At 39.8% G+C, this 26668-nt stretch overlaps 4 protein-coding genes across 4 annotated transcripts; 2 read left to right on the plus strand and 2 right to left on the minus strand.

Moving 5' to 3' along the window:
- Nucleotides 1-5: 5 nt before the first annotated feature.
- On the minus strand, nucleotides 6-2776 carry lag3 (lymphocyte activating 3). Its single transcript, XM_082551114.1, has 8 exons — nucleotides 2507-2776; nucleotides 2288-2417; nucleotides 1895-2103; nucleotides 1456-1710; nucleotides 1056-1364; nucleotides 721-969; nucleotides 490-611; nucleotides 6-370 (listed from the first exon to the last, which is right to left on the minus strand). The coding sequence occupies exons 1-8, from the start codon at nucleotides 2565-2567 to the stop codon at nucleotides 275-277; spliced, it is 1431 nt and encodes a 476-aa protein (XP_082407240.1). The 5' UTR covers nucleotides 2568-2776; the 3' UTR covers nucleotides 6-274.
- Nucleotides 2777-7264: 4488 nt separating this feature from the next.
- On the plus strand, nucleotides 7265-12453 carry mrpl51 (mitochondrial ribosomal protein L51). The gene is made up of 4 exons (XM_082550451.1): nucleotides 7265-7424; nucleotides 7613-7715; nucleotides 11591-11698; nucleotides 12066-12453. Exons 2-4 carry the CDS (start codon nucleotides 7625-7627, stop codon nucleotides 12260-12262), a joined length of 396 nt encoding a protein of 131 aa, XP_082406577.1. The 5' UTR covers nucleotides 7265-7424; nucleotides 7613-7624; the 3' UTR covers nucleotides 12263-12453.
- Nucleotides 12454-13960: 1507 nt separating this feature from the next.
- On the plus strand, nucleotides 13961-18985 carry LOC309718123 (synaptobrevin-like). Its single transcript, XM_082553137.1, has 5 exons — nucleotides 13961-14752; nucleotides 15746-15893; nucleotides 16091-16249; nucleotides 16659-16710; nucleotides 17079-18985. Coding segments are annotated over exons 1-5 (378 nt in total). The 5' UTR covers nucleotides 13961-14750; the 3' UTR covers nucleotides 17096-18985.
- A 1128-nt stretch (nucleotides 18986-20113) lies between these two features.
- On the minus strand, nucleotides 20114-26309 carry tapbpl (TAP binding protein like). Its single transcript, XM_082550541.1, has 8 exons — nucleotides 25969-26309; nucleotides 25459-25668; nucleotides 25104-25373; nucleotides 24808-25008; nucleotides 23498-23665; nucleotides 23311-23414; nucleotides 22685-22910; nucleotides 20114-22231 (listed from the first exon to the last, which is right to left on the minus strand). The coding sequence occupies exons 1-8, from the start codon at nucleotides 26030-26032 to the stop codon at nucleotides 22164-22166; spliced, it is 1311 nt and encodes a 436-aa protein (XP_082406667.1). The 5' UTR covers nucleotides 26033-26309; the 3' UTR covers nucleotides 20114-22163.
- Nucleotides 26310-26668: the final 359 nt, after the last annotated feature.

The following is a 26668-nucleotide window of genomic DNA, read 5'->3' on the forward strand; positions in this document are numbered from 1 at the left end:
TTTATTTGTCAAGCAGTTTGTTCTCAGTTTGTCATTTAAAAGCAAATGTAAATCGTCACACATACAACAGTTTAAAACATGCACAGCTGAAACACAGGATATAGTGCATTTCATTTTTGTTCGAATGAAACAGCATTGCTACAGTATCTGCTCTGAAAATATTTACAAAATCTGTGTAAACAAGAGTCTCTCAACATATTGCAGGCGGCAAGAGATTTTGCTTCAATTTAGTGCTCTGAAATTCTTCCAGCGAAGCCTCGAATTTTATGTGTCCTTAGATTTTCTCCCGGTTCCTTTCTCTCTCCTCCCGCTCGTTGGAGATGGTATGAACAATGGTCTCCAGGGCGGGATACTGAAAGATCCTTTTCCTCTGTGGGGAAGAGATGTACAGCGTTATTTGAGGTAATCTCTACAGATATAATCTGTGAATGCACGCTTTCATATTTATTCTATGCGATTTTTCAAAATTACAAATTTTGTTTTTTTTACCCTTTGGCGGTTCTTGTACATCTGAGCCACAATGAGGAGCAGAACAATGAGGAGAAAGCTGAGGCCGACCACTGTGGCGGTGTTATTTGATGCGCTTGAGGATTTCTGTCCGCTCAGACCACCTGCAAAAATATAAAATAAACATTTAAAAAAAGGTTTTAATGTTCTTTATAGTTAATATTTATTTTTTAGCACAGCAGAAGTAGAAAAACACCAAAAATGAGAACTTACTCATCAGATGAGTATTGTATGTCACATTCCCCAAAAGGCCATCTTGCCCATAGAAACTACATGTCCATTCGCCCCAGCTCTCCTCTGACCCGTCGGTAATGATTATATCCTTTCCCTTCTGGATGGACCCAACAACCGCGGTGCCATTTTCATCGTAGGTCACATGAGCCCACTCGTATTCGGTGACCTCGCTTGCATCGCTCAGCTGGCAGGTCAGCATCGTTGAGTATTTTTGCTTTAAGCGGACGACTGAGAAAAGAAACAAGAGAAATGATTTTATATCAAAAATACAAGTGCATTGAATTTTCCCTCAAACTGAAAGATCAGAAACTTACTTTTAGCAACAACGAGCTGCAAAGTCCGAGTCAACCTTTGCTGTCCTACATTCCCACTACATCTGTACTTTCCCTCGTCCTCGTATGTGACCTCATTAATACGGATAGACCTATCCCAGCGGAGCCGATCAGGTGAGGACGAAGCCAAAGAAAGCAGTTGGAGATCGCGGGTGGATGGAGACACAGGATTGATTTTCTCCCAGCCTGCGCTCAAAGTTCTTAAACCAGAGGAAAACACACAGGGGAGAGTGACCGGAGACCCCACAGTAGCGTAAACCTTGGTGTTATCTTTGGGTGGTTGGATGATTCCTGTGCAGGAAAGAAAGAAAGAAAATTGTTAAGAGCACAAAATACTTTATCCAACAGCTTCATAAATCAGTTGTCCAGCTTAATATTTCACCTTTCACATCCAGAGCTGCTGAAGCTTGGCCCTTTTCTCCTTTGTACGTCACGACGCAGGTCCAGGTTCCGCTCTCTTTCTCGGTGACTCTTAAAACCCTTGAAACTTTGTCGCCGTGCAAGCCGGTTTTAGCCTGAGGCAAATATGGATTGTTGTTTAACATCCACTCCACAGAGACGCCATGACGCCAAGGTTTCAAAGCACAAGACAGTTGAGTGTTGCTCCCAGAGAGGGGAGCCGGTGGAGAAAAGGACACTGTAAATGAAGAGAGTGAGATTTCTGTCAATTTACAGTAAATACTACATATTACAAATGTTTAATATTTATTTTATTGGTCACATTTTTATATCACAAATAAATATTACTTTTTTATATGGTAAAAAGCTCTGTGGTCTTTTGTAATTAGTGAGTGTAGGCGTGCTCAATTAGTGCTTCTTACCTTTAATAAGTCTGAGCATGACCTGCTTTTCAATCACTTGGTTTCTAAGGTCCACTTTACAGGAATAAAGTCCAACAACGTCCTCTGTCACGTTGTTTATCTGAATGCTGAATGTGCCACTATCAAGCTGGAGGTGGGGGCACTGCACACGTTGGGACCATCGAGAGCCGCGGTATTCCAGACCGCTCCGTTCCTTCCTCCAAATAGTGCTGTAGATGAAAGGGAATCACAACAATCCAGAGTCATCAACAAATAGATACAAGTCTTTTATTAGTGAATGAGGAAGGAGTTTGTTGTTGTTTAAGGGGTTAAAGCTGATTAATCTGCAGATGAAAAGTGAAAGAGAATAGCAAAAATGTAAAAAAAAAGAAAAAAGGAGAAGTTTCATCTTACCCTTTCTCCTTATGACTCCAGACAATCGCAGGTGGACTGCTGATCAGTATTGCAGGGTATTTACAGGGTAGTACAACATCCGAGCCTTCTGCAGCAAATACTTCACTGTGTATCGCCTCACATCTGGAGCCTGTGTGAAGAAAAACATGAAATTAACTTCAATTTTTTTAAAAATTGCATTTTAGCGCAGATTTGCTTTTGAGTTGATCACACAGTTACCTGTTATAAGAATGGAAACCATCCCAAAGATAAAAAAATCCAACAAGTTTGTTTTGTTCATTTTGGTTTTGTATCCACAAACTCTTAAACTCTGCCTTTCTCTTCAAGCGCTGCCTTTTCTGGTATGTTTTTGCGATGTGGGTTGAAGAGGTTTATATATCAGCCCGTGGGAAGGTACCGAAGGCAGGGCGTCTGGTAGTTCCTCTGCTGATCATGTGACTTCAGCTACACGCCAAGCGTTCTTGCGGTCTTTCTTTGTCAGCCTGGAAACTATAAGACAGAGATGTAAACAGGGAGCCCCACTTCCTCCCACGGATTCTCTCTAATGTATTTCCTGTTTCTTTTGCGTCAATCACTCTGTAAAAGTATGTTCGATTATTGAATTTCTAAACCAACGAATACACAAGAAACATACAGTATGAAACCATGGACGGTAAGATATTCTGTATTTATACCTCTAAAAGTCACTTATGTTACACAAAGTTTGGGGACAAATAAACAATAATGTGTATATACAACATTTACTCCACAGCAAGTGTTTAGAATATCTTCAGCATCATTCACGGAAGCTCGAGTTGCTGTTTTGAAACCGAGATGGCAAAACTGCAACACCAAACTACTTGTCATGATCTCGTCACTGCCAGTTAGTTTTGTTTACAACCACTAGTTAGCTCCACTACTCACGATCATCATCATGATCATCATCATCTCCAGTTTGAGAATGAGGACATTTATGGTATCTTCTTGTGAAGGATATTCATGAAAGTGAATCATTCCCTCCATTCTCATTTTTTAGTGGCTCTCAGCTCAGTAGAAACGGGCCTACACTGCCAGACAAACACGTACCGTTTTAGCATATTCCATTCAATATCAAGATGAAATGCTCACAGGGAATACTGTCAGGTTAGAGGAAATACACCGATTACAGCTCTTCCCCTGAATCTCGTCAGAGGAGTTAGACACTTGTAGGAGATCATTAAGATAACGTAGAGGTGAGACGGTAAAGGGAATGTCTGCCTCACTGAATACTTCAGCCACCTGTGATGCTGCTAAACAGGGCTTGCTTTGACAAAGTGTGGTTTATATTTTTGTTCTGTTTGATGTCATGTGTAAATACATTTAGATGTACCACACAAAGAATTGCTGCTGCGGGTGTGGTGTCAGTAAAATGTCAGTATAATAAATATATACTATCTGTTCGTTTTACCTTTAGAACTATTTCTATGTGTTGTTTTTCACTCTGCTGTATAGTTAAATAATTACACATTTTCTGTTTAATTATTCATTATTCAGCACGTCAGTACATGACAACAGACAATACAGAATACAGGCTAGGCTCACATTAAACAAAGAAAATATCACCAGGCATCAATCCACTTGTGTGTGAAGCTACCTGAATCTCCTTTTATTAACATCAAATACACTGTATTAAAGTACAGGCTAGATAGATAGATAGATAGATAGATAGATAGATAGATAGATAGATAGATAGATAGATAGATAGATAGATAGATAGATAGATAGATAGATAGATAGATAGATAGATGCGTGCATGCATAGAAAGAAAGAGAAACTAAGACAGTTACCCAGATATACCTGAGAACATGTGGGTGAAACCTCAGGGCTGTTTTTCTTCATCTTGGTAAGACATTTTCCTTGGTGAGAGCCATGTGACTTTTGTGTGACTGATATTGTAATCCTTTCATCTCATCCACACTGAACTTCCTTTGTCGGCCTTCAAATTGAAATCACTGTTTTGTTTATTTGATCTTGAGGCTTTGGTTTGAAAAACACCCTGAGAGAGCAGGGGGCACCTCTCAGCGTGTTACTCAGTGCTGTGAGGTGGTCTTTCCCTCAGCTGTCGTTTATTCATCTCCACCGTATCTGAATATGTGATGATGTTACCCTGAAGGAAAACACCCCTCACATGGAAACTACTGCTCTTTGAGCTTGAAGGGATGCAGACGAATATGCTAATAGAGATTACTTTGGAAAATAGTCAAATCAGACTCCTTCTGTACAAGTACGGCAGATGAGTAGTTTGTTCCCGTGTCAAGAACAATTATCTCTCCTCGTTGTCCATTTTCTAAACTCACAGCAGCATTTCACAACCTTTAGTAGAGAATGAATGTTTTCTGTTATTGTCGATAGTTCTGCGGTTTAATTTCAGTAACTGACTGAATTATAGCAGGGTCACATATTCTGTATTTGCTTATGCTGAAATATCTTTGCACTGGGTTTTACTGGCAGGAAGCAGAGTGCAGATAAAACATGCGGCTCTGCTGAGAAATTCTTTACATTTTCTTATGTCAGCATTTTATTTGCGCCGGCATTCAGAGCAACAGTGTAAGGGAACTTAACGCTGTACTGCGATGCAAAAACCGAGTGCGTGGCAAAATATTTTTCCAAAATTACACTTCGGGCTTGCTGAAAAATATCTGATTCGTGTTTTTTAAGCATTACCTCAACATATATACACAAACAAAGCTGCACTTTTTGACACTTTTTTAAAAATTGTTTTTGGGTTTTGTTTTGTTTTTTTGCACATTTAATCTAAATTGAAGTCAAAGTTAAATTAAGGTTGCATGTTTACAGTAAAGCAGTAAGCCTTCTCTGCACACAGTATTGCTCTGTGGTTATGCTAAATGTGAATGGAATCTAATGTTTGATGATGTTTTGTTTGGGCTAAATTTCCACATAGTGTCTGCCGCATTACCAATAATGAAATACAGACAAAGATCAACTGTGCTGGTCTTATTTCTTTGAAAAAGACAAATTATTCCATTCAGCTCTTTGCAACAGTAAGACTGAAAGTATCAGCATCTGTCACTGATGTCATCTGAGTGCGTATGCGTGTGTGAATGAGAGAGAGAAAAAGGCAAAATAGGCAAAAACAGCCTGAATGTTTGCAGCTGCAGGCTCAGCACCAAATCTCATCAATCAATTTGTGGTTTTTGCCAGTTTTTTAGGCACACCAACCAAATACCACAAATGCAGAATTCCTGCAGTATGTTTGTTAGTTTTTAACCAGACTGTAGATTGTGTTGCTGATGACATTTGTTGTGTTATATTGGGGTTTTTTTGTTTTCATTTACATAAATGAGAAAAACTAAATGATATTGAAATTTGCAATGGGCTACTCAGCCTGCATGGATTGTCTGATTTGCAATAGCACTTATGAGGTTTGCAATAAAATGTATTCTTTTTTCCCCCAGATGTTTTTCAGTGCAAGAATTCACCTGTCTTATTTTCTGCTTTTCAGTCCCTTTTTACCGTAAAGTCCAGTGTTGTACGAACTTATAGGAGGGCGGCTGAATGTGAACATCAGGACACATATATAATTATGTTGCACATAGACTTCACATGCAGATGTTTCATAACAAAACAGCAACAGTTTCCCAGCACAGAAGCCCCTCGGGGCTGAAAGCTAAACACACTTCTCTACTCCTTGTGCACCCACGATTTCACACCAACCCACTGCACTCAGCTTGCAGATGACACCACAGGGTTGCACGTAATTGTTATGAGGCTGTTTACAGGCATGATTTGCAAAGCGACTGATGTTGTTCCATCAATAACCTGGCGTTTAACACCTCCAAAACAAAACAGATGATCATCAGCTTCAGCAGACAGAAAGAGAATCCTGCTCCATTGAACAAAGGTGGAGACAATGTGGAAAATGTTCCAACTTTAAATTCCTCAGCACAAACAGGACTTTAAGAAAACCGTGCAGAGCTGTATCTTAAGCACAGTGAGGAGAAACAAGCTGACCAAACAGCTGCTGGAGTTATTCTACTCCACTATGGCATTTTGGTGTGAAATACCATCTTCACTGGAGATGACAAAAAGGCCGTTGACAGAAACAAAACAGAAAAGAAAACCACTGTCAGTCAGCTAGAAGCACAGCTACAAGTCGTGCCACAAACAACAACAAGGACTCTTCTCATCCTGGCAACCACCTTTTCTTTCTGTTGCCACTTGGATGGTGCTAGAGATCAATAAAGGCCTGCATTAAACTGCACACTGCCGCCACGCACAGCATCCTTGTGCAATATCGCCAAGGACTTCACAGGTGATATTTGCGTGTGTGTTCATAAATTCATAAATGTGTATGGTGTGTGTGGATTTTAACTTATACCTGTCCTATTTTTCTAATTTCTATCCCGTTTATATATTTTAAAATTTTGTTAAAGCAAGGCTTTTTTTAGAAGTTGCTTGAAGTTTTTCTGCTTAATGTGTCTCACTTGTGCACGGCTCAGGAAGACGCTCGTTATCTGTAGAAACACAAATAAAGGCATTCAGTTTTATTCTGTTTTGTTCGAAAAGTAAATACAACAGATGTTAAACACATTTCACATAACTAAATCCTAGTGAGTGCCATTCTCTCCAACTTCTGATTTCTCCTCACCTGGCATTTAACTTTTAATTGAAAATTACTTTTAGATATATTAAAACATGTAATGCTCTGTAGACTCCTTTAAGAACAAGGCTTAGCCAGGCCTTCTATTGATGTTCTTTTGTTATTATTTGTATAACTGTTTTTTTAATTCTCTATCACTTTTAACAGTTTTAATGTTTATTGTGATTATTCCCAGTTTTCTGTATAAAGCGCTTTAAATAAACTTAACTTACCTATTTACTCGGGTATCGACAGGCCTATCTCCCCCTACTGGGTAGAATTCGTAGTAAAAAGTTGCAAAGACAATAATAAAACTCTTCCTTTGCGCTTCTCTACAGACAACACGGTACTGCCGCGTTGAATTATGGGACACAGAGTAAAGATGGAAGCCGCCACACAGAGCATGTCGAAGCGTCAATAACAAACATTCTAAAGCGTTGCATGTTCGTAAGTGATCCTTAGCTGCGATATAAACAAAGGACTCGAGTGGCATAAGATTCTGAACACGCGTGGAAACAGGTAATGGTCGAAACACTGACTTCAATGTAATGTGCTAGCTGAAGCTAAAGCTAAGGGTCACCGTAAAGATGGTTAAAGAAACTGATGCCGTGTTTAAAGAAGGAACAGTAAACTTTAAAAAATACTCTGAATTTTATGAGCGTTGACTTCAAGTTTCATCTAAATGATCTGTTAACAACTTCTGGCAGAAAACTGTGGACATGTCTCTGCTGGGAGGTCTGCTGAGAGCTGGGGCGTCCTACTGTCAGTCTGCTGGGACGCTGCTGCACACCGTCAGGACCATTTCTACAGGTGAGTTGTCTCACTGGTTCCAGTAGCAACTGGTAACCTGAACTCAGGAAGTAAAGCAAGTCGTCTATTACTCGGAAGATTTCTGGTTTGACCCCTGATTGCTTCGGCCAAAGTATCCTTGGAAATAAGACAGAATGCACTTGGCGCAGATTAAAACATGTTTGTACGAATGTCGGTGTGAATGTGACATTCTGCGTGTGCCTGCATGAATTTTCTTGATTTCAGTAACAAAAAACAAGTTAGACTCAAACTATCTTAGGGATGGGATCTCATGAAATCAAGCTTTCAAAGTTGTATAGGGATTTTAACTCTTTCCTCCTTGGACCCCTATTAGCCCTGTTTCTCTTTTCTGACCCGAGCGGTTTCTGTCATACAGTGGGGCAAAAAAGTATTTAGTCAGCCACCGATTGTGCAAGTTCCCCCACTTAAAATGATGACAGAGGTCAGTAATTTGCACCAGAGGTACACTTCAACTGTGAGAGACAGAATGTGAAAAAAAAAATCCATGAATCCACATGGTAGGATTTGTAAAGAATTTATTCGTAAATTAGGGTGGAAAATAAGTATTTGGTCACCTCAAACATGGAAAATCTCTGGCTCTCACAGACCTGTAACGTCTTCTGTACGAAGCTTTTCTGTCCCCCACTCGTTACCTGTATGAATGGCACCTGTTTGAACTCATCATCTGTATAAAAGACACCTGACACAGCCTCAAACAGTCAGACTCCAAACTCTGCCATGGCCAAGACCAAAGAGCTTTCGAAGGACACCAGGAAAAGTATTGTAGACCTGCACCAGACTGGGAAGAGTGAATCTACAATAGGCAAGCAGCTTGGTGTGAAAAAATCAACTGTGGGAGCAATCATCAGAAAATGGAAGACATACAAGACCACTGATAATCTCCCTCGATCTGGGGCTCCACGCAAGATCTCATCCCGTGGGGTCAAAATGATCATGAGAACGGTGAGCAAAGATCCCAGAACCACACGGGGGGACCTGGTGAATGACCTGCAGAGAGCTGGGACCAAAGTAACAAAGGTCACCATCAGTAACACACTACAACGGCAGGGAATCAAATCCCGCAGTGCCAGACGTGTTCCGCTGCTGAAGCCAGTGCATGTCCAGGCCCGTCTGAAGTTTGCCAGAGAGCACATGGATGGTACAGCAGAGGATTGGGAGAATGTCATGTGGTCAGATGAAACCAAAGTAGAGCTTTTTGGTATAAACTCAACTCGTCGTGTTTGGAGGAAGAAGAATACGGAGTTGCATCCCAAGAACACTATACCTACTGTGAAGCATGGGGGTGGAAACATCATGCTATGGGGCTGTTTTTCTGCCAAGGGGACAGGACGACTGATCCGTGTTAAGGACAGAATGAATGGGGCCATGTATCGTGAGATTTTGAGCCAAAACCTCCTTCCATCAGTGAGAACTTTGAAGATGAAACGAGGCTGGGTCTTCCAACATGACAATGATCCAAAACACACCACCCGGGCAACAAAGGAGTGGCTCCGTAAGAAGCATTTGAAAGTCCTGGAGTGGCCTAGCCAGTCTCCAGACCTCAACCCCATAGAAAATCTGTGGCGGGAGTTGAAAGTCCGTGTTGCTCGGCGACAGCCCCAAAACATCACTGCTCTCGAGAAGATCTGCATGGAGGAATGGGCCAAAATACCAGCTACTGTGTGTGCAAACCTGGTAAAGACCTATAGTAAACGTTTGACCTCTGTTATTGCCAACAAAGGTTATGTTACAAAGTATTGAGTTGTATTTTTGTTATTGACCAAATACTTATTTTCCACCCTGATTTACGAATAAATTCTTTACAAATCCTACCATGTGGATTCATGGATTTTTTTTTTTTCACATTCTGTCTCTCACAGTTGAAGTGTACCTCTGGTGCAAATTACTGACCTCTGTCATCATTTTAGGTGGGGGAACTTGCACAATCGGTGGCTGACTAAATACTTTTTTGCCCCACTGTATATAGGGCTTCCTGAACAAAATGACTAGATGTCCATCAGAAGTTAGTGGGGTTAATCTCTTCCTACGTGGTATTACTAGGGCTATTCATTAGAAAAACCTGGAACACATTTTAATGGTTGTTAAACTTAATCTTTTATTTTATGTGTGTATATATGGGATTCAAAACACATACAGGTGTGGGGGAAAGAGTTAAGATAGCTTGATAAATCAGAAAAAGGGGATTTTTGTCCAGTCAGTGCATAACCTCTCTAAATTTGATTTGAGTGGGAATTTCACTGTAATTTCACCCAAAAAAATGGGAGTAGGGGTTAAAAAGGGGAGGCATTTCTGTTGTTTGGGTTAAATTATGGTGACATGAATTGAACTTTTATTGTATTTATTTTTATTTTAAGGCATTTTAAGAGTTATAAGTTTGACAGATTTTTCTTTATATATTTTTCTCCAAATGCAGGGTAGTTTTAATGTAGGCTGGCCTCATTTAAGCACTGTTTTTGAGAGTAGTGCACAGACTGTGGATTTTATGTCACTCTTTACACTGTTAGTGTAATATGTGCCACTGTAAGGTAAAAAGTATGCACAGTTAGCATAAAATAAAAAAAGACCAGAAATTGTCCAATAGTCCAAAACTGCATATCTATCTATATCTATATATAAAAAAACATTTTCTCCACACCGAGTGTTTGTTGTTCAGAAATATCATCAGTGTCATTTACAGAAGCCTGAGTTGTTTCTTTGAAGCTGAGGCGGCAAAACTGCAACCCCAAGCCACCCTGTCATCACTCCGTCACTGCCAGTTAGTTGTGTTTACAACCTCTAGTTAACGACACTACCTCTCATGATCATCAACATCATCATCAGTTGTGAGAAAGAGGACATTGAAGCTATGATGCTGATGCGTGCTGTGATGGATATTCATGAATCATTCCCTCCATTCTCACTTTTTAGTCGCTCTCAGCTCAGTAGAAATGGGCCTACACTGCCCGACAAACACATGGTGTGTTAGCATATTCCATTCAATATCATGATGAAATGTTCACCGGGAACAGTTGGACACTTGTAGGATATAATTAAGATAACTTAAAGATGAGCTAGTAAAAGGAATATCTGCTCTATCTGCCTGCTTCACTGAACATTCCACATTCCAACATGTTTTTATATGAGCATTTGTCGCATCTGATATTTTGTGTAGAAACATTTATGTGGACTCCAAAAAGACGACCTGCTTACTCTTTGCACTGCCTCATTTTATTTGTTCAAATAAAGTCACGCATGTTCGAATCATTTAAATGTCGTCCACAAGTCAGACCAGCACGATATGAACACGACCTTTTTAAAGCTCTAAGCAATTACACGTTACCAAATAAACAAGACAAAAAATTAGGTTCACATAGAAATTGAAGTCGTGAGCGACCTCTGCTGTCAAGAACAACAGTTATATTTTCCTCAACAAGAAACAGAACAAACTCAAACCACCCCGGACCTGCGGTGCACGAATCACACTTTTCCCATGAGTGTGTTTAAAAAGCTTCTCTGGTATCTATTGAGTCATTAGTAAACATCTGTTCCAATATGGCTACCTGGTAAAGTTATTCTTATAATTTTCTAGTAACCTGGATGTTAAATATTTTCAAATAATTTAATTGTCTGGGAGTAGAAGAAATGTTATGTGTTTATTTGTACTGTATGTATGGAGCCATATATATGCTGATTCATTGAGTCTGTGAACAACATGGTGCATAAAGTGTACATTAGCTTTTGTATTTGATACCTTTGATTTGAATCATTTAATGTGAATGAGCACATCGAGTAATCTGCAAATTGTTTAGAGAACAAAATAGACTATTTTCCCCAAATGTGAACAAGCACTTTGTGCTACTGTGTGCTGTTTTCAGGTACATGCTGTCAGATCAGGATGCACGCCATCCCTCAGCCGAAAAAGGTGGACAGATGGACTGAGAAGAGGAGCATGTATGGAGTTTATGATAACATAGGAATCTTGGGTGAGTATCCTCAGCATCCAAGAAAATTAAGAGGATGTACTGTACAACTGTTGGATGGTTAGTTTGCTGTTTCTAAGTCATAATGAGTAACTTAACTTGTCTTAAGGGCTGACTGTGTGTGTGTGTGCGTGTGCGTGTGTGCATACAGTCTTACAGTATTCTCAACATCCGCACAGTAAATTGGCAGGAGATGGTGTGATAAGATAAGCTGGGTATGAGCGTAGGTGAACAAATCTATGATGATCCGACATTTAATCTGATATGGTGCCTTGCTTTGCTGTTCATTTGACCAGTTTTGCCTCTCCCACAGCACACTTTTTTTTTCTTTCACATAAACTGTCTCTCTCTCTTCGTGCTCTTTCTACAGGGGACTTTAAAGCTCATCCTAAAGACCTAATTGTTGCCCCCTGCTGGCTGAAAGCTTTCAAAGGTAATGAACTGCAGCGGGCAATTAGAAAAAAGAAGATGGTGGGAGACAGAATGATGACTCAGGACAGGCACAACTTGGAAAAGAGGATACGCTTCCTCTATAGACGCTTCAACCGCACTGGCAAACATCGCTAATGCTGAACAAAGTGCAGAGCAGCCAAGAAGGACTGTGTCAGTCTGTTGGTGTGATTTCATGCTGTCACTGTGCTCTGTTTCCATTTTTCTAGGTTATTGTGTGTTTCAGACTGAATGTGCATTATTCATTTCTTATCAGTAACTGATTCAAAATAAATGCTACTAAAACCTGAAAATAAATTTTAAATGGACTGGAATTTGTGGCTTTTTATTCCTCGAGACCCAACGAACATTCAGATAAAGCTGAACTAGTCAGTCTGTAATTAAAAATGATATCATGGGATTACTTCGTGAAAATAGGCTCTAGTGCAAAAGTCAGAAAAAGCTTAGGATGAAATGACCTGTTGAAGTAACTGATAAATTCAGACGTTTAATACAAAAATCATTTGGAGGGTTTCTTGAGTTAGTTTGAGGTCTGAGAAACTTTCAGAGCTTTAACTTTTATCAAGTGAAGCGAGTAATAGTTTCACCTTGTAAAGGACCTTGAATGACTAGTCTTTGTGCTGTGTGAATACATTTGCCTCGCCTGTTGATCATCTCGTTATCGCAGTAAGCTAATGGGTAAGTTTGGGTCCTGATTGTACTATGATGTTACTTTGGCATGTGCCACCGAAGGTATTACATTGTTACAAACCAAGCTTTTAGCCAAGGTCCTCCACAATAGAAGTGTTAGTGTGCTCTGCAAACTTGCTCCCCAAACTCCCCCAAGCTAATCCAATACAGGTTTCACAGAAGACACAGGACAGCCTCAGAGTTTCTGTGGGGTTGGTGTTTTTTTGTTTGTTCGTTTTTTAGGATCAAAATATTAGGCAGATGGTTTTAATGTTATGTCTGAAACAATGGAAATGCCTAAACATAATGCACATGATCTACCATTTCAAGGCTAATGGGACTTCATTCTCTGAGAAGAGTTTCAGTGAGACAGTGGACTCTGCATGCAGCAATTTTCTCCTACTCCAGAGCACTGCTGAGCTCGCTCATTGGTGTTCAACCATAAGAAGGCTTTTTCCCACACTCCAGTTCACTCCCAGGGTGTTTGATAGGGTGGAGGTGGAGGCTCAGTGCAGGTGAAGTTCCTCATGTGGGCACTTGTGTTAAAACAGGGAAAGCACTTCCCCAGTGTGCAAAAAAACATCTGTCTCCATAGTGTCATGGGACAAAAAGCAAATGTATTTGCAAAACAGATTACTTCTTAATTTTTCTCCATATACGTCATCAAATTTTGAATAAACTCTTCAAAGCTGTTCTTGCAGCTTAGACAAATGCAAGTTATTGTAAGGAACCTTGAAAAGGTGAGACTAAATGTGACATCCTAAACAAGACCTTTTGGACATACTGCTTAACTGTAATTTTCTTTTTAACATCTGAAGAGCGTCACATTCTAGTATGTTTCACTTCATTGCTCTACTGACCTTTTTTATTTCCCGTGAGGCTTTTTCTAACTCCGCTCACTTTAATATGCATAAGATTTGGTTCAAAATATAAGCATAGTAGAGGTAGGCTCAGATGTAGGACTCCATTAGTTTTCAAACGAAAGCCGTTGCAAAGGGAAATGGGATACAGGATCAGAAAGAGGAGGGAGCTGGGAGAATCCCAGGCCAGGGAGGAAACAGTCGAGTCAACACTCTGTAGGCATTCACGGTACCGCAGTGTCGTCCCGCCGCCCTATCCGACACAGAGCTGCAGTACTGCAAAGTGTGAGGGGAGAGGGAGGGAGGGAGGGGAGGGGGTGCCGCACTGTCGTTACGAGTCCAAGTGGTGAAGGCAGGAGCAGAGACGCATTATTGCAGTTGCCCACAGAGCCACTTTGCACGGACAAAACTCGCGTACCTCGCATACAGCGCGCAGTGAGAGAGAGAGTGAAGGAGGCAATCAGAGACAACCGATTTCCTGTGACTTCACTTTCCCCCTTTATTGTTGTTATTATTATTATTTTATTTCAATCGCAGGTATTCTGTCAGTAGCTTTCAGAAGAGGCAACTCAACAACCAGCCAATCAGTGCTGCGTCTCAGGATCTAGGAGGGGAGCATCACTTGGAGGAGCCGGATGCAGCTCTGCAAGAATACAAACATCCGTGGATTTCTTTTGCATGGATTATAATTTGGAAGTACTTCCTTCCTGAGCTGGCATCGCTCCTTTTTCATTCCCTGCCCACTAATCTGGTCACACAGTGAATTATCACCCGACCTGTATACGTGTCTCAGTATTGCAGTACTTTTGGTGACGGCTTGCAGTATAAAAGCATCGCTAGAAGATCGGCTCCACTGCGCCAAGAGCCTCCGCCTCAGTTTACTGTCAGTGCGCCACTTCAGTCTGTTTACTAATTAAGCATCTGGACTTTCCTTTGCACACGTGCCTCCGCTTTTTCGTCTCTTCTGTCTTTTTGGGGGTTTTTTCTCTCTCGCTTTGTACTTCAGACCCTCCTGCCTCACAGCCAGTCACCCCTCCTCCGCTGCCCGTGAGTCAGTTCAAACAGCTGCATAGAAGATGTGAGTATTAATGCGGCTTTTCCATTGCGCTCTTAAAAAAATGAAAAGAAAAGAAAAAAAAAACAACAAAAGCAGATATCTAATATGTGGTGGCGGAAGAACCCACATTGAAACGTGTTCATTTCTTTATTTTCTTCCACTGGCGGTCCGAAGTGAGATGATTTACTTTCAGCTTGAAGGGTTTTTGCTGACGCAAGCGAAAAATATTCCATCACTGCTTCGCTGAATTATGTATTCAGAGGTTGACTTCTGTCTCATACAAAGCCCGAGACGGGGCTGAATGAGTTGTTTTGGATGTTTTTGTGTCAGATTTAATAGAAAGCAGCGTGTTTTGTGGTGCTGGATGAGTTACAAGGTTTTTGTGGGACTTGGGGGTCATCATCTGTTTAATGCTGTAAAACGTGAATTTTTAAAGGAAACTGGGTTATCAGTAGCTTCCTTAATGCAGAATTTCTCTTAAAAATATTGTAAATTTTCATCCTGCAGGAGTTAGTTTATCATATATTAAACTGGCAGCTGCCTCTGCAGAGGTTTTTTGCTCAGGTTTAATTGTCCTTCCTCTCCCCTCCTGCTGGATTAACCGTTTCCTCAGTTCTGCCTCACCTTTTCTTTTCACTTCCAACCATCTCTCTGTAATCCATCATGAGCAACATCTGCCTTCTCTTTTTCTTCCTCCCCAAAACGTTCTCTCTCTTTACTCATCCACCGCCATCCTGTGGCCTACATAGCTTTTTTAAAAACCTCTCCCCCACTCTCTCTTATGCGCCCCTTTCTCACTGACACATCTCTGCCTACGTTTGCGATTTGCAGGTTCCCTTCCTGCAAATTACACTCTTGACTCTTTCAAGCCTTTAGACAGGGCATTTTTCCTTCTCAGCATATTTCAAGTTTCTTTTCAGATTTTTATAAAAACCTATCCATTGTTGAATGTGAAATGTTCTGACTTCATCCAATTCTTTCTCTCACAAAACTCTCATTGTTGTGCTTGGTCAGGTCTGCCCCAGATGCTGCCCCACCAGCTGGAGCTCCTGGAGCTCCAGGTGCCCCTGGCGCAGATGGAGCCCCAGCTGGCGCACCTCCTGGCCCTCCCAATACCAGCAGCAACCGCAGGCTACAACAGACTCAGGCCCAAGTGGAAGAGGTGAGCTGTTCTGAGCTTCTGGGTCAGAATGCATTCTGTGTAGAAAGTCACTGATGTAAAATATGCATGAGCAACAAACTGCAGAAGAATTACCACTTACGAAAACGACATTCCCATCTATTTTCCTCCTTTACTACCCCCCCCCCCCCCAAAAAAAAAAAAAAAAATGCTCTCTCATCCTTGCTGGATTGGTCTAGGTGGTGGATATCATGCGGGTGAATGTGGACAAGGTTTTGGAAAGGGACCAGAAGCTTTCAGAGCTGGATGACAGAGCGGACGCTCTCCAAGCTGGAGCCTCCCAGTTTGAAAGCTGCGCAGCCAAGCTAAAAAACAAGTACTGGTGGAAGAACTGCAAGGTGGGCGCATTACTGTGGCTCCTTTACACAGATTGGTAAAACAGAGAGAAACCTATGGTATCATCTGACTTAGAATGAACAAATTCCTATTAGTATGTGTTCTGGCATGCAGAGAGAATAGAGGACAACATAGGAATTTGTTAATGAGCTGCTGTAGAGCACTGAAGTGATACCTCAGGGGAAATGGGAGAAAGGCATCTGCTATTGTGGAGTTTTCACTCTAAACACTGAGGGGATTGTATAACTAAGCCACAACAAACACAAAGAGCCTTTTAAGTGTCATAATTGTTTTGTTTTGTGGTTCAGATTGGTTTCTATTCTGTTTGAACATAGCGAAACCCTAAAAACACAGCTTCGTGTATTCTTCTGTAAAAGGATGAAGTCTAAAATTTTCATCTCTTTTTTTCAGATGATGATCATGATGGGTATCATTGGAGTTATTGTGGTTGGAATCATATTCTGTAAGTAGTTTCATTCTGACACCGATGCAAAAATTTCCACAATTAACTGATTACTTTCAAAATGTAGATAATCATCATGCGTCGACTTCCCACTCAGCATGGCTATTTCCACTTGCACACGTGAGAAATTTAGAAATCACTAATACATCAGTGTTAGAACTGATACTGATGGGGTTTTTTATTAATGTAAAAAAAACCCATCAATATTATACATATAAGACAACACTAGCATAATATTATTTCGTCTTTAACAACCCCACATTCCTGCATAAGGAGAGGTCAGTGTGTCCTCTGCCCGTTTAGTTTTAATGACGTGTTGCCAGACCCATTAAACTAATTACTTCTTTCCCTCTCTCTTTAATTCACAGTATACTTCTTCCACTGAGCTCAGCTCATCAGTACAGATGAATATGGACTTGAGGATAATATGAGAGGGGAGAGGCAAAAAAAGAAACCCAAGCGCTGCTCCTCAATTTTGTCAGTCCTCTCCTTCCTCTCTTCACACAGTCTTCCATCAAACCATCTTGCACTTAAACATTACATTAGTGTTTATAGATGTCTCTGCTCTCTTCGTCCTCTTTCCCTCCCTTTCCTTGCTGCTTTCTTCCACTGTTTTGACTTGAACTCTTGCTCACTCTCCGCTGCCTCTGCACCTCATGTATTATTGAAGGACACAGCAGGCAGAGTCAAAAGAGGAAGGAAGGAAGAAAAGGAAAGAAGGTAGAGGGAGAACACGTGGGGCTAAGCACGCTGGTGGGGGGTGTACAGAAGAGTCTTTCTACACCGAGTACGCCAAAGCTTATTCATATGACGTTTTTTGAGAGTTCAACATTTGTAAATTGATACTGACATGCATAACTAACACACATCTTCTGTCTGCTACTTCCACAGTTGCTACTTACTAACACAAGGTCATGTTAGATTAAGATTATGCTAGTTTCTGTTGTTTGTGCTTGTGTGTATCTGTGATCCAAAGCATTGTAACTAAAAGCTTTCTTCCACTTTTACCTGGTAGGCTTTGATTGGTATTTTTTTCCCTTTCCTGTCTAACTTTCACTCACTTAAGTCTTTTTTTTCTGCAACCTCCAGTGATAACAAGAAAAGAGAAATGCAAAATAGGGAAAGAGACTGTGTGAGAGTTTAGGAAAGGAGGAAGTGATTCAGGGAAAGGTAGTAGGAGTACTGCAACACATTTCTACTGCATAAATAGGTAAAAATTTAAATCCGGACTGAAAAAGCAGAATGTTTATACCACAGGCATAGAGGTGGCATTTTAGTAATAATATGCACAGCAATTAAGTCACACGAGCAGGCACTTACAGACAATCTAACGAATACATGAACTAACTGCTTCAGTCCAGAGGAAGGCCTCTTAATTCTGATTTGCAGAGAGTCCCAGCCATAGACAGATGAATGTGTAGCGCCACATTTCAAACAGGTAGAGACATATAGTTATTTTGAGAGTTGTGCTGTCAAAGTGTTTAATTGTTGTTTAAGTTGTCCAGAAAGCAGGAAAAGAGGAAAGAGGATATGATTTTAGAAACCCTGAGCCACCTGGTCGTCCCACCGTCACTGCTGACTCACATAAAAGCACCCATCTGTCATCGACAGTATGATAACGGCCAGTGTGAAGCTTTTGTTTCTAACCTGCATGGCAAACGGTGTCCGTAGTTTTGCCTTTTTGTGTAACCTGTGTATCTGCCATTTCTGAACCTTACTGCCGACTGTACATTTTTTTTCTTAGTGGTTTAAAGGACCTATGTACAATGTCTTTCTGATCTGATAATTACTGCTTATGCAATGCAACAATGCTCAAGAGTTTGCCAACATTTTGTTAAGATCACTTGTGTTGGACAGTAAAATAATATCCAGAGACTGCAAACAAACTGCTACTGTAGTGAAAAATGAAAACGTAGTATTATTCGTGTTGTATGAGTAGAACTATAGTACACATCTGTCAGTTTACGCTCCTGAAAACAGGTTTATAAATTCTTTCAAGTTTTTTGAGGGGCTGTAGGATATGAAGTTTATTTTCCTTACTTTGGACTGATATTCAGGGTTGATAAAACGCAAAGGGCATTTATGCATAATTGTAGCGGTTAGCCAAAATTATCTAATGATACTGTGCAGTAATATTATTAGATAGTTAACATGGTTCATGAGAAGATGTTTTGTGATTTACTTGGAACTACTGGAAGAGATGCAACTGGATTTAGGAGAACAAATGCATGTTTACCACTTTTTGCTGATGCCAATAAAGAAATCATGAAGTGACTACATACTGACTTTGATTATATCCTTTGGTCGTGTTATAGCATCTAAAAAACTAAAAGACTATAATGAAAAGTTTTTTCCTCAACAAAATCAAAATTTTCATAATTTAATTTCTTTATATATTTGACATTAATTGTAATATTCTAAGCCTTTATCGTTTTACTTTTGATGTTTAGGTCTCAAAAATCAGAAATCCACTTTCACAAATTATTAGAATATTTCATTTAGAGTTTGAGTAAATTATTAGTCACACAGTATACTGTAAATAATATGCATCTTTTGTTCTAGTTCAATACACACAACCACAATCATGGGGAAGATTGCTGGCGTGATTGTTGTCCAGATGATGATCATGAGCAGCCTCTATACGGAGGGCAAGCCACAAGATGTCACTGCTGAAAAGGCTGGCTGTTCACACAGTGCTGTAAAGAAGCATCTTTATAGAAAATTGACTGCAAGGGAAAATTGTGGCAAAAGCGACAGAGGTGACTCCAGGTTTGAGAGGATTGTTAAGAAAGGTTGGTTCAAAAACCTGCAAGAGCTTCACAAGGAGTGGATGGAGGTCTCTGTCACCACACAGATGTCTTTAGGAAATGAGTTCCAATGTCAAAAGTGTCTTTTTGGTCTTCTGGTAAAAAGAGAAGAAATGGACTGTTGCTCCGAAGTCCTCTTGTCAGATGAAAGTCAATTTTCCAGTTCTTTAACACTTGCCTCACAGGATCTGGGTTCGAGTCCACTGTCTGACCAGGGATCTTCTGCGTGGAGTTTGCATGTTCTCTCTCTGTTTATGAGGATTCTCCCACGTGGCTCCCACGTGGCTCCCACAGTCCAAAGACATGTAATTATTGGGGTTAGGTTAATTTGGTGAGTCTAAATTGTCCATAGGTGTGAGTGTAAATGGCTGCCTGTCTTTCCGTGCTAGCCCTGTCCAGGCTGTACCCAACAACTATGGTAGCTGAATAGGCTCCAGCCTCCCCGGGATTCTGACAAGGATGAACAGAAGAGAATGGATGGATTTACCTTACAAGATAAAGCACCTTGAGACTTTTGTTGTAATTTGGTGCTATAGAAATAAAATGTAATTGCACTGAGGGGTTTATTATGAACAGCATGAAGCTTTTCATGATGTTGTATTTTTTAATGACTTCAATCAATTCCACAATGTACAAAGATTGATCAGTGGAAATTCCTTAACCATTGTCACAGTATTACATAATCCTTCTATATTACAGGTACAATAAAATAAAATAAAATCATACAAAAACTGAAGGGAGGATAAAACAAATATATATATAGTACCAAAAATAAGAAGTATAACAAAAACCTTCTCAAATTCCCACTTTAAGTATAATAATCTACATTTATTGGGTCTATGTACCATCTTTCACTGACGTTACACACCAAGTCACACATTCAAACTAAGGCTTGTATGGCAGCATCACTCCATCCTCCTTAAATGTCACAGGGAGCATCAGGATCTCCACTAGAATATAAAACAAAGTTCTGCCAGGCTTCTAAATTATTGAATGCACAGTAAATTCAGCAGGTAAGTGGGATTTAAGAGGCTGTGATTGTTTAAACAGTCATACCAATTTTTCAGTAGAGTCACAGAAAAAAAACAACCCTTTCCCACTTTATATTGATCAACAAAAAAAAAAGTCTAAATAAGCCCCAAATACTCAAAGCGTAATTTTACATTCAAGGAAAAACAACTTTATGTTCATTTAAGGTGCTTTCAATATTGTTGCTCTTTTAAAAAAATAATTTCTGGGCCTTTGTGGGCTCCTGGGAAAAAATATAAAGTAAATAGTTTACAAAAATATTACAGAGACCATGTCTCAGGTAATAAATACTCATAGTGCAATTGCACTATTAGCTGCTTTCAAATACAAATCGTGTGGACCTTTCATGTCTGCAGAAGATGAAAATGCCTACTGCCCCTACACACCATTATTTTCTACCTGCAAACAACAGCCCCCCCGACAACAACCATACTGAAAGCTGTGAAGGGAATAATTCCATGTAAGGGAGTTTGCTACTGTATAATTGCAGTGTTATCGTATATGAATAAAATTTGTACTGTTGGTGAATAACATAGTTTGGGATGTGATCTGTGGGTTTTAATGCAATTTAGCATATTGCAAGCTTCAAACTTGCATAGTGCAAAAATAGGTTGGTATTAAAAATAATAAACAAAAAATGTATCATGTATAGAAATTTCACAGCTATGTCATAAATAGATCGGTTACCATATGCATAGCTTTCACCCCCCCAAAAAGTTTTTTGTACGGCGCAAAATTTTTTCCCCAAATGTTTACAAATGATATATAAATTAAACGTAAATTAAGATTTACAAATGTGCACAATGATTAAATTTTTCACTACTTGGGTGCTCGATCCACACATAAATAAACAGAACAGCTCATTACACTGGACTAGGAAACATACATAGATGCCATATAGTAACCTAGATTGTTATCCATATCAACTTAATCATATATAATCAAAATATACAAGAAATTGTCAGCACCTGTGGATTCACTTCAGAGGACGAGCCATAGAGATGTCTCTCCACCCTACATAATCCATAGTAACTAAAACAAGCACACATATGAATCCACTGGAACCCCAGATGTACCAGTTGTTTTCTCTAGCACTTGAACACAGCTTACATTTGTGGAACTATGTGAACATCACAATGTGAAGTCTCAAACCCTCACTGTGCATATCAGAGGATTCATGCATGCATATTTAAAGATCTGTATGTGAGAATATAAAGAATGTTACAGGAAACTTTCTAAAAGTACAAATTATCAAATTTATAAAGTCGAACTGTAAAATTTGTGTCCTGACTGTTTATTCAGGTTTGATATATCCATTTGTAAATTAGTTTTCCATGTGTTCCAATTCCTCTGTATTTGTGTGTGGATTAGAGCATGTGAGTCTTCAAAACTTACAAATCATTGTACACATTTATAAATTTTAGTATACACCTGTTGATCACATATTACACATTTGTAAACCTCCTGAGACTAATTTTATTCTATACTTTTGTTTTTCAGTTTCTAGAAAGCTGGAAGAGTTGAACAAACCAGTGGAATACCTAAAAAAAATAACTTAAACACTAAAATGACACAAAGAAACTTTCTAGTCTCCAGTCACGATGATGTAAGTGAAATTTATCCCATGACCTGATAGAAGAAAAGTACAGTGATGATCAGGAAGCCCAGTATCCACCAATAGGAATCTGCGGAGACACACAAAGGTTTTGTGGATAAGGTTAACATCAGACATAAATACAATCACCCTCATAATAGAAAAAAAATGTTTACACTGTTTCTGAAATAAATTGTCATGTTGAATTCATCCACAAAGTCAACCAAAGTGTTGTGCATCAAGGGTGCTAAAAGTGATCTGTAAATTGTTACATTTGTAACACGTCAAGGCCCCAAATGCCAACTGAAAATGTGGAAAACACCTGGTTTAACTACAACTGCCAGTTTCTATATGATTGAACCAAAACTTCCACTGTAGGATTTTGTTAGCTCAGGACCGAACCAGAGTTTTTTTCTATAGAAAAATATAAAAATAGCAATGTCAGACTTGTCATCTATTTATATTCCACTCTCAGCAAGATAATGAAAACCCTTTGATAATGGTAAAAAAAATTTTTTAAAAAGTGTTAAATAGATATACATACTAGGCTCAGGAGGTTCCACCACCACACTAACAAAGAGCGGTTCTTCTAGAGCTGTGTGGGAGACCTTGCAGATGATTTTGGTTCCTGGGACGGTGGTGGGAGGCACAGCTATGTGAGAGGACAGGGTGAACGTTCCATCACCGTGCTGCCGATGACTGGACAGGGAGCCCTGATCTATAAAGAGCTGTGGCTCTGTGTCCGTAGGAGAGAGGGAAAACCACTCAATCTAAAAAACAGAAAAGAGCAGAGAATTATGACCTGTCATTCAATTAAATGTAGCCTTAGGAGCTAGTGCAATTCAAAAGGACACAAATGAATAAATATGGAAGATAACTTATTATCAAAACAGCAAATAAAGACACTTTTCATTAACAAGATGAAGAGCATTGGTACGTTTAAAAATATCTACACTTTCAGGCGTCCTTAGAGAGACTTTGAGAGAGAGGCTGGTTTAAGGCCTGCAATAACTTCTCTATTAAATTCCTCTATTTCATTGTGATTGAGAAAAAAATCTCCTTTCATAAACATGATAATATATTAAAGTTACTAATAAGATTGGTGTTTAAAAGGATGGTGTTACAAAACAGTAATGGGTAACAGTTACATCTCAAAACACAGTTACTGACGTGAGAATCCAGTGGGTAGTATTTACTGCTGTGACAACTTAATTTCTGGGACGAACTTGACTTTAAAACCAACTTCTCGACTGAGAGGGAAACATCTGGAGGTTCTATGGGGGAAAAGTAAGAGAGAAGAATTAACAGAATATCAAAGAAAACAACGGCTGAGGATTAAGATCAGAGTGAAACTTACGAATAATGCGAAGTTGAACGACCTGCTGGGAGTGGAAAGGACCAAGACTGACTGTACAGATGTAGGTCCCCTCATCTCCAACCTTCAGCGTGGTCAGAGTCAAAGACGCGTTACCCTCACCAACAACCTGGGCAGCATTTATGCTTGAGCCGGCCCTCTCACCGTCCACTAAACAGACAGAATAATAATTGTTTGATGTTTCTTCAGTTCGTGCTCTTCACATCATCTCCACATGTGTGCTTTAATGGCATCTGCCTGTCTGTCAGTAATTCAGCAAGACTAAACTACAGAGCAGAATTTCATGAATACACAGAGGTGAATTGTGGGTAAAGGACGAAGATATTTAATTCCTAAATGACCTCCTTTAAAACTATAAGATAAATGTATTTTTAAAGGAGGCATGTAAAAGGCATGTAAAAACTTTATGTAATTAAAATCCAAATCTAGTTATATGTACACTGACACTGGAGCTGGTGCAGGACTGAGATCACCCACTGTCCCTGTGATTTCATATGTTTTAACAGTTCTTCTGAGGTCCTGAATTATTTATAAAATAACAAACTTGTACACCTATTTAAAATCTATTTATTCAAATACAACTACAAGCAGCAATGTGGGGTACAAAAAGGGTGAAGGTGAAATTATCTTCATTTTACAGGTGGCAATAGTAGTAAGACAGATGCATTTTGTTTTTTCAGTGGTTTTTTGTTTTGTTTTTTGTTTGTTTGCTTGTAATCTTTAAATACATCCATAAAGTTTGGTTCCAATACCATAAAAATCTTTTCATATGACCTCACTTCCTGTTTGCTAGCTTCTCCACGGATGAATATTTTTTAAAATCTCAAATAACCTTTGAGTTAACTTTCTGATAACTTTTTGTGGCAACTTTACAGAAACATAGTAAAAATGCTAAGATGCTAAAGGTCATCTTTGGTGACAACAGGCCTGAAATAAAAGTCAAAAATTGACATTATAGTCTCCTTTCCACTTGTCTCAATACCATTATCTAAACAATTAATAAAAATCAGACATTTGGTTCAAAACTTACATACATAAAGAAACCCATGGCTAGAAACTCACTGAAAACATTCAGAAGACTGCCACTAAAATGATCCTCCTAAGATCACTAGAAACAATCATTCAAAGCCCCTTTTTTTAAACATATATTTGTAAAGTGGGATGCCACTATTGAACTATCACCATCCTGAGTAGCATCAGTCTTAAAGCCATTAAAATAAACAGTGTAGGTTCTCATTGCCAAACCCTGCATTACACATGCAGATACACCTGCTAACACCTACAATGCTCACCTATCGTGCTGCCTTCTGTATCATCCAGCGCCCTCTTCATTTCAAGCACCTTCCTGCCTTTACCTCTGTGCTGCAGACGCCACTCAATGCCCACTTCCTGTGCTAATGGCGTGTCCTGCTGCTTGAAGCCACAGTTGAGGAGAACATCACTTCTCAGAGGGGCAGACACAGACTTTATGTGGGTGAACACCACAAATATCACTGAGGGGTAGAAAACATTTGAGGATGATGTGTAATCTAAGAAAACCATATAAAGCTCCTTCGTATAAAATGTGATATTAAACTATGGATCTCACAGTCGGTAAGCAGAGTTCCTGACTGGCTGAGAGGAAGAGCCAGCTTGCTTTGCATCAGGGTTGACTCGTCTTTCTCCACCTTCAAGGTCTCCAGAATCAGCGCAGTGCTGAAGTCAACCTCATCCACACTGAGGGACACCATGAAAAAGACCCGATCTGAGTTTTCCTCGAATCCCCGAGGAGAGTAACTACTTAATTCGCACATCACTTCCTGCTCATTGCAGTCTGCATGGAGCAGCACGTTTGCATTGGGGATCTCAGGAGATGATACTGTTACAAAGAATAAGAGAAGTTCATCACAGAGTCCTGCTTACATTAGAGGAAACTTTGCACAAAGAGGTGGCAAGGGAAAAACCTTTGGCCTCAAACAGGAGGAGGTCTGGATCAGGGATGGAGGGAGGAACAAACGGAGTGAGTTCTTCGAGTGATTCGTCCGGGCCCACAGCAACATCTCGTAAAATAAGAGTGGCTGGAGTCCGAGTGAAGTGACCGCCTCCCATTCCACCAAGTCCAGCTCCCTCCTCCACCAGAGTGCAGGTGAGTACCACATCTGCAACTCCATCAGCTGAAGAAACAAGAAGAAGAACAGTTCTTAAAAATCTTAGTGCACCAGCATTTAAGATAGAACCACTGTCTGGACTAATAGAGAGAAAAGATCAGAGAGCTCAGGTGTTTCGGTATATTGAGCCCTTCTATTATTCTGCTGCCATTTTAACCTAAATACTGTTAATTAGAGGTTCAGAAAATACCCACTTTTCTCAGAGCTCTTCGGTTATCAGCAAATACTTCTGTTAAAAGCTTTAATGTCGAGCTCACAGTCACGTCTCTACAGTCAGTGCTTAATCAATGAGATTTATGCTCTTACCATAAACGCACGTCATGAGGTATCCAGTTAAAATGACTTTAATAACCATCATCATCCCTACCATAGTGCAAGTGTTCCCAGTTTTTTTGTAAATTAAAATTAGAAGGATATCAAATAACTGCTGAGTGCACCACAGCACTTTCACTTTTGATTTCAACAACTACCACCGCATTATTCAGGAGTTTACTGCCTAGAGTTGTTTATATCCGTTCTTCACTCCATCGATGGCGATCATCATACGTGCTGGACTTTAAATTTAACGCAATCTAAAAGTAAACAATAAAGGCAGTTCAAGAGTCTGTGCAGCTGTTTCTTTGTCAGGAGCATGCGCACTGTAGCAGTGGGTGGAATGAAAGTGAAAGCGAACAGGCAGGATCGCCCAATGACAGAACAGAGGTCCGTCATCAGTCAATGCGGAAACAAGCACACACGCTCATTTTAACGTAAATCGACAACATAAATAAAATATATGGATGAATGAATTAATAATTAAATAAATAAATCTTCTTTTGTCTGTTTGGTTTTAGGGTTACCAAAGTGGATCATGGATAGGGACAGGGACTGGACATCCATGCTTTGTCCAGTCCACACAAGCATGTCTCCAAACCGTTCAACCAGAGGTGTCTCCACTGTGTCCCTCTGATGTGTCTGATTTCTTATAGACCCTAATGAAGACTTAGATTCTAAATGTATTGGTCTG

The sequence above is a fragment of the Aulonocara stuartgranti genome, assembly GCF_965226115.1.
Source record: "Aulonocara stuartgranti genome assembly, chromosome: 11".
In the NCBI taxonomy this organism is placed as follows: domain Eukaryota; kingdom Metazoa; phylum Chordata; class Actinopteri; order Cichliformes; family Cichlidae; genus Aulonocara; species Aulonocara stuartgranti.